The following is an 8,062-nucleotide window of genomic DNA, read 5'->3' on the forward strand; positions in this document are numbered from 1 at the left end:
CTCCTACAAATTGAGCTAGAATGTTCAAACTTGGTGTAGGTGTGTATTGGAGGGGGATGAAAATATTCACAACACAAGGCCGAAAGCCATACCATTTTATTTTGTCGATTTGAGTCATCCCAGTCAGCAGATTTATTACGTTTTTTTAAGACATGGAATAGGATTATAACTGAGTAATACTCAAACTGAGTAACATACCAATCTACATTCCATAAAGATGCGGGGTTGGAGAATCACGCCTACTCTTATTCTGATTTTCAATGGTCAAGGTTTCCGTTAAGTTCTCTCGATTTTTAGGCCCATTCGATTTAGTCTCGATTATACAGTAATACTCCCCAAAGCCATAATATTCATATTATAATAATTAAAAGATGTATTATGTCAGAGCCAAATCCTCCTGTTGCAGGGTGTTTAGCCTTTAAATTATGTGATACTATTTATGTTATATAAATTATTAATAAGGCATTGTTTTCACATGACAAGCCTATATAATCAACCCTCTAGAGAGAGAGAGAGAAATGGGGTTTAACGTCCACTCGACACAAACTAGGTCTTTTCGGGACTAACATATGGTTCAATTTTATTTTAATAATTCGCTTGCGCGTACGGGTCTTTAGCAGTGGGAAAAAAACCGGAGGACCCGGAGAAAACCCCAGAGGTTGGACAGGCGATCCTACGCCTTGTCACGTACAACCGGGGTATCGAATCCCCGCCAGTTGACTCAATGACAGACCGTATGATACAGCGCGCACGTGCTAACCATTCGGCCATCCACCCCACCCCCACCCCCAACCCTCTAGAACATCGGGAGACCCAGATATTGGATTGGTAAGAAAATGGTCGCCATTTAATAATTTAACGTTTATTGAATAATTGAGACTTTGTAGCAATGATACTTGAGGATCGAGACTATCTTGTCAAAGCCTCAAACACCCAGAATAAAGTAACTTGACTGAAATGTTCAATATGTATTTTTTGAACTATTATCTCAAGAATGGCCAGATCTAAATCTTACATAATGTATCTTTAATTGAATCATTTTTCTTTTCTTTTTGCAGCATTGTTTGGTGTTTTGTTTACACATAAACAGGAAGCCGCCTTCGCGTCATACCGGATGTTTCATGCTACAGGATGCGCAATAGCGTTTGGTTACAGCTACTTCCTGTGTGTGGAAACCAAGGTTTACATCCTTGCTGCTGTCCTTGCTCTAGCTCTGGCACTCTACAGTGTTATAGAGATGAAGGTTCAACTCCAGAGTCAACACATGCAGGATATAGTAGCACTATGATTCCTGTACTTTAACAACACGTAAACAGCAATAATCGACAAGAATTGTCAGGACATCGATCTAGACTACTCGTGTACAAGGGGATTCAATAACTGACAGTTATCTGACTGATTGAAGCTTATCGGCTATTTATTCAATTATATCCTGCTTATTGACTTGTCATCTTTAAGTATATTGGTTTTGTTTTGAACAAATTCATATTCTGTGTTTTTATATATTGAAAGGACAAATATACTTAGTTATTCCACTGGCGTGCAGGGGCTTGGTGATCCCCGGGGGGGGGGGGGGAGCTCCTTTTATTGTCCCCCCCCACCCCAAGTCTCAAGTATATGTCCCTAATACACACAAATGTGAGAAAAGAAGACATTGTAAATGTGAAAAACATAGGACAGCTTGTACCACGGGGTAATATCAACATGGGACAGCTTGTACCACAGAGTTAATATCAAATGTCTAAAACCTTAATTTAATTTCACCTTTTGATCGGGGAGAGAAATGGGGTTTAACGTCCACTCGACACAAACTAGGTCATTTCGGGACTAACATATGGTTTTATTTCCATAATTCGCTTGCGCGTAGGGGTCTTTAGCAGTGGGAGGAAACCGGAGGACCCGGAGAAAACCCACGAGGTTGGACAGGCGACCCTACTCCTTGTCACGTACAACCGGGGATTCGAAACCACGCCAGTTGACTCAATGACAGACTTAATGATGCAGCGCGAACGTGCTAACCAGTAAGCCATCCACCCCACCCCACCCTTTTTGATCGGATGTCTTCCTGGCATGGATGCCAGGGTCCACCACTTTCTCTGTCTTCTCTCTGCCCCCACCCCCTCTCTGTCACCCCTCTGTCCTTCTCTGTCACCATCTGTCCCCTTTCTGTCCCCCCATGTCTTTCTTTGTTACCTCTTGCCCTCCCCACGCCCACCGTCCACTCTCTGCCCCACTCCCTCTGACACCCTCTCCTCACGTTACTGAGTTATTTGGTGATTTTCCATTCTCGTGTTGAAGACATAGTGTGACTACAGTAGATTCAGGCATGACTTATCGCAGTAGTAAAAGACTTTCTGTCAACACCGAGGATAATTTATCGCCAACAGCCCGAGTTCTCATGGCTAGGTCTACACGGACATTGCCGATCAGTCCACGGAGATCGCCGAAGAGTGCGCGGAGAATACCAAGGAGATTGTTGTGGCACTCGGGTGATACCTGATGAGGCGCCATTATAATAAATTGTAAATTTGTAATGTTTTGCTAATTTAATAACAATTACAAAAGTTCTACTATGAACTGATTTGTGACATTATCGGCGCCCTCGTGGAATCGTGACGTCATATCAAAAATCTAAGCCCAAATAAATGAAATTAAATGGGGTTTAGCGTCCTACTGTTCCGCTCAGACTGTGCAAAGGCCAACGAGAAGACACGCTAAGATTCAAGCCGATTGTATTTTTTTAAAGGCACTGTATGGAGTCATGGACCCCAGCTCGTGGTTTAATATTATAAACGTTTATTTGAATATTCCAAGACATTTATATTTAGCAATTTATGCTTTAACTTTTATTGTTTGGCCTTATTAAATCTGCTATTATGCTTAACAGTTTATTTTTCAGCTTTTATTGTTGAACTGTCAAATCCTTTATTATGATTTGTCAAAGTAGAGATAAACGAGCCGGTGGTGCCAGGAAACTGTACTAGGGGTTGGGGAAGGGGCTCCGCTAGAAACTTTTCAAAATATCCTGAAGAATTGACTGTACGATTTAATGTTTGTCGTGTATAAGAAATACACAGAAATAATTTCATCTTAGCTTCGAATGAAAGGTTACGGGGGTATGGCTCACAGTGATTCGAACGAAAAGTCCGTTGGATGGTGTCAGATTTTATCCGCATCCGACGCATAACCATGGGAAATTGCCAGGTAATTCAAGTTTGCTGTAAATTGAGCTGGACTCCAGCAAATACCGCATTTAAGACTCTATTTGTTTTTCTAATTGATTGTGTCGCTATTTTATGTAAATTTTTCTTAATAAATATTATAATGAATAATCGTGTGAGTGGATCATTTCATTTATATCACAGTCCATATAATAATCAAATTCTACATGATATCTGGGGCGAGTTAATTAGCTGGTGTGCTCGCTTGGTGTCCATTAACTCATCAGTTGGATGCATGGAAAATATTAGGCGCACAAATTCAGTTCAAGAAACAAGTTAGACCCACAAAATCAGTGCAAGGAAAGCGTTAGCCCCACAAAATCAGAGCAAGGAAAATATTAGACTCTCAAAGCCAGTGCGAGGAACATGTTAGATCTCCAAGGCCAGTGTAGGGAAAGCGTCAGACCTACAAAGCCAGTGCGAGGAACATGTTAGATCTCCAAGGCCAGTGTAGGGAAAGCGTCAGACCTACAAAGCCAGTACTAAGCCTGTGCTGTTTGTCTTGGATCCTAGTATGAACCTTTCCCTCCCCGTAACACTCACCTGGGTTGACCGTAGTTTACGGGGGGGGGGGGGGAAGTGTTTATATTGACGATGGTACAGCTTTAGTAAGAGCCTTTAAGATATTTCGGGCTTTGTGTAAGGTATACTACACAGTCCCTGATTCCATGGTATAGCTTAGTCCCACCACCGGCTTTAAGATATTTCGGGTCCTATGCGAGCAGACCGCAGCACCGCACCCACCCACACAAATGTGGCACAAGCAATTTGACTTTAAATACAGGGAGAAGAGTTTGTTTTGAAATTAAACCCCCGAATCCTAAGACGATACGGTGGATAGAAAAGGGTCCAATAGCGAAAGAGAACCGCACAAAGACGTTATGGTGTCATATCTTGGTCAGAGCAGCCACACAACGTGTAAATTTCTTCAATTCCATAAAATGTCAGACTGTCATCATAAAAATTTTAATATCTCAAATTTATCACGAGCTCTTATAGGACGTCAATCTTTATTAATGACATAGCGACTACTTCAATTTTCAAGCTCGATACAAAAAAAACCTGATTTTTTTATAGTTTTTTTGTAGATTTGTGAGCGGAAATTAAAACTCATAGCTAAAATAGGAAGCCTGTGTTTATTCTGATCTTACAGAAAATTTGATGTAGCCAATACGACGACGTTACCTATTAAATAAGGCAAATAATTATAGGATAATATTTGTTTAGAGTAAAATGTCTATTTATTTATTTGATTAATGAATGAAATTAATCAAGTTATTTTACGTCATGTTTCCATATTGAGATTTTTGTATTATCTGTTCGCGGTTGTTAATCATAACATTGTCAATATACGGAAGTTCGTTCATACAGTCTAGTTCTCTAGTCTCGATCGCATATACACTGACATTCTCTAGTCTCGAACCGGGTAGGTCGGATTAAAGGGTATGGGACACCAGTATAAAAGGGTAAGTCGGATTGAAAGGTAGAGAGACAGAGAGAGGGAGAAATGGGGTTTAACGTCCACTCGACACAAACTAGGTCATTTCGGGACTAACATATGGTTTAATTTTATTTACATAATTCGCTTGCGCGTAGGGGTCTTTAGGAGTGGGGGGAAACCGGAGGACCCGGAGAAAACCCACGAGGTTGGACAGGCGACTCTACTCCTTGTCATGCACAACCGGGGATTCGAAACCACGCCAGTTGACTCAATGACAACCTTATGATACAGCGCGCACGCTAACCATTCAGCCATCCAACCCCCTCCCCCGGATTGAAAGGGATGGGGCTCTAGCATACACTGGAATTCTCTAGTCTCGAACCGGGTAGGTCAGATTAAAGGGGTGGGACTCAAGTATGAAAGAGTAGGTCAGATTAAAGGGGGTGGGGCTCCAGCATACACTGGAATTCTCTACTCTCGATCAGGGTAGGTCGGATTAAAGGGGATGGGGCTCCAGTATAAAACGGACCCCCAGTGTGTACCATATATAAACATGACATTTAGCCAGGTTGTATGGCCGAATGGTTAGCACGTGCGCGCTGTATCATAAGGTCTGTCATTGAGTCAACTGGCGTCGTTTCGAATCCCCGGTTGTACATGACAAGGAGTAGAGTCGCCTGTCCAACCTCGTGGGTTTTCTTTGGGTCCTCCGGTTTCCCCCCACTCCTAAAGACCCCTACGCGCAAGCGAATTATTGAAATATAATTGAACCACACGCACACACTTAATTGTTCATGCATAGACCACGGTGACATTTCCCGCCAGATTCCCAAAGTAAGCCCAATCCGGCCCTGGTTGTTCTAAATATCTTAGAATGATTTGCTAGTCTCAATCAATAAATGGGACTTATCATCCTACTTTTCTGCACCAACCGGGATAATGAAGACACCACGTGAATTGTTAGGGGACATGTGGCCTTTTCCCGGGCGAGCACTCCACACGCCATCGTAGCCCCCTCGAATAATGCTCTGGTGCCCGTTTCACGAAATTATAACTAAGATAAAAATCCAAATTTTAGTAATTTGATTGGATAATATTAGATTGATTTTAGTGCTTAGCCAAACAAAATTGAAGTATCTACTAAAATTTGTATTTTATCTTTACTTAAGATTTCGAGAAACAGGGCCTTGGGCAAATTAGAAATCTAATTGACGGTTCAGTAATCTGTGCTATTCACGAGACTATCGTGAGTTTATAAATAGATCAATCGTTCTTATGGTAACGAGATGGGAAGAGTTGCGCTTCGTTTAGTAGAAAATGAAAAGAAATTGGGTTTAACGTTTTACTGGTCTGCCGGTGGGGCTAATGAGGTCGAGCACAGTCCATACAGTAGTCTATGAGGGATATTTTGCCCGGACAGCGGCACTACGGTCAATCTGATTAAAATACAGATCTATATTTCGTTTCTTTTTTTATACTTTCGATGGCCTACACTATGACGTCAGACATTTGATTAACCAATCAGCATTGATGTTACTAGTGGATTACCCACAGTTCCGTGAAAAACACGCATAAAGCTCGCCGTAACAGACCGTTTCATTGGTTTAGCCCTGACACCATTCAGAACACGCGTTTAAATAACAACTCTTCCAGATCCAAGTGTAGTAAAGACAAGTAAAACGGTCTACACTTAATTCAAATTCCAAGAGTCAAGGCTAAAGTTGAATTTCTGTCAGTTTCTTCTAATTCCAATGTCTTGTGCTGAAAACCTGCACAGCAATCACATAAACGTTGGATCCGATATCTTGTTGAATTTAAGGCTGAATTATAATTACTGTCGAATTCCAATAGCACTTACACCTTGCCATAATACCACCGAATATTAGTATAAAAAGTATCATAGAATTGAGTTGACGGGAAGTTAAATCCAATTTCTCTCCTTAGTGGAGCATCAAAAGTTGGTCCGTCTCATTTATTCAGAAACCTTGGTCTAATATGCCGTCGTTTTGGTGGGTTTTTTGTTCGTTTTCTTAAGGTTTCTTTCTCCAATTTAATTAGTTTCTGGTAAAAAGAAACCTATTTGTTATCTTACTTTGTGAAAGTCAACTTGCTCGGGAACTAATCTATCTGTCTTTCCATTCTCTACATATGTCTTCTTGATTGATGAAATCACTGAAAGACTTTATTTCTTTTACTCCTCCTGCAAGTCTTTTACTTTATCAATGAGTTCTGTAAATTCAAAGGTAAAACTCGAATTCTGGAGAGAGAGTAATGGGGTTTAACGTCCACTCCTCACAAACTAGTTCATTTAGGGACTAACATATGGTTCAATTTTATTTCTATAATAATTCGCATGCACGTTGGTGTCTTTAGATCGAGTTTATTCTGCAGTAGGAGCATTGTCTCAGCATTTAAGGGTTGTTTGTGTATTCTAGTGCTGTTACTTTAGTGTTAAAATATCCGTTATCAGCCCCCGGATTACCTAATTATGGTTAAAATGCATGTCCTCTGACTGGGTGGAGTCTAAAAAGTAGAACAGTCTATTCTTCCTCTAAATCCAACAGCAGCTATAACTCAAGAGCCAGAATATTCTATAGTAGGAATTAAGGCTCTAGACAATATATACTCTTCAAAAAAAGTAGGGGATATTGAAATGCAAATACCTATGCAGGCTGTGGTATGATAAATAGTCATAGATACTTAACATGCTTTGAGAGTAATTCATAAATGAAGAACGTATCGCCCCAAAAGAATCACTGGGCTGTACGTCCGACACACAATAGCGCCATACACGTGGGAGATGGGTTCATTGTCAAATTTGACACTTCAAGGAAGGGTTGATGAAAACTGCCACTTGCTGGTTTATTCTATCCATGTTTGCTTTCCTATCGGTTCTTGCATAAGATTTACTGTTTAGCGTATCTTTGCTTTAGTACGTTACGTTTAATTTGATCGGGAGACGTGTTCGTCGACGTCAACGTCAACCGACAACACTGAAAGAATTGGCCATGGCACTGCAAGAGGAGTGGGTTAGATTGCCCCAAAACGTGATTGGACGGTTGATTAAGAGTATGCAACGACGAATTACTGAATGTTTGAGGATTGGTGGATCAATTACTCATTATTAAGACAAAAATCAAAAACGTCCATTTTCACTTTTAACAGTGCATCTCTTAGTGAGTGAAATGGGGCCGTCAGATAAGCCGACCATATGAACTGTTTATGTTCATGTGTAGGCGACTGGCCTGTTATTAACATACACTGGTTACCTCTAATAAAAACAGCAGTGCATTTCCGCAGTTTTGTGTTGTTTCTGAATATCCCCTACTTTTTTTTGAAGAGTATATAACAAATACTATGTAGATTTTGTATGATAGATGGTATGTCCGTTAGAAATGGA

The 8,062-nt window shown here is 40.7% G+C and overlaps 1 protein-coding gene across 3 annotated transcripts in view; it reads left to right on the forward strand.

The window, feature by feature from the left end:
- Positions 1 to 3,332, forward strand: part of LOC126823517 (protein unc-93 homolog A) — a 61,110-nt gene extending 57,778 nt beyond the window's left edge. For all 3 annotated transcript variants that reach the window (XM_050552415.2, XM_050552417.2, XM_050552416.2), the window contains exon 4: positions 1,059 to 3,332. In XM_050552415.2, the coding sequence (XP_050408372.1) occupies positions 1,059 to 1,288 (230 nt within the window). In that variant the 3' untranslated portion in view covers positions 1,289 to 3,332. The remainder of the gene's footprint in view (positions 1 to 1,058) is intronic.
- Positions 3,333 to 8,062: the final 4,730 nt, after the last annotated feature.

This window comes from Patella vulgata, chromosome 6 (assembly GCF_932274485.2).
Source record: "Patella vulgata chromosome 6, xgPatVulg1.2, whole genome shotgun sequence".
Taxonomy (NCBI): Eukaryota; Metazoa; Mollusca; class Gastropoda; family Patellidae; genus Patella; species Patella vulgata.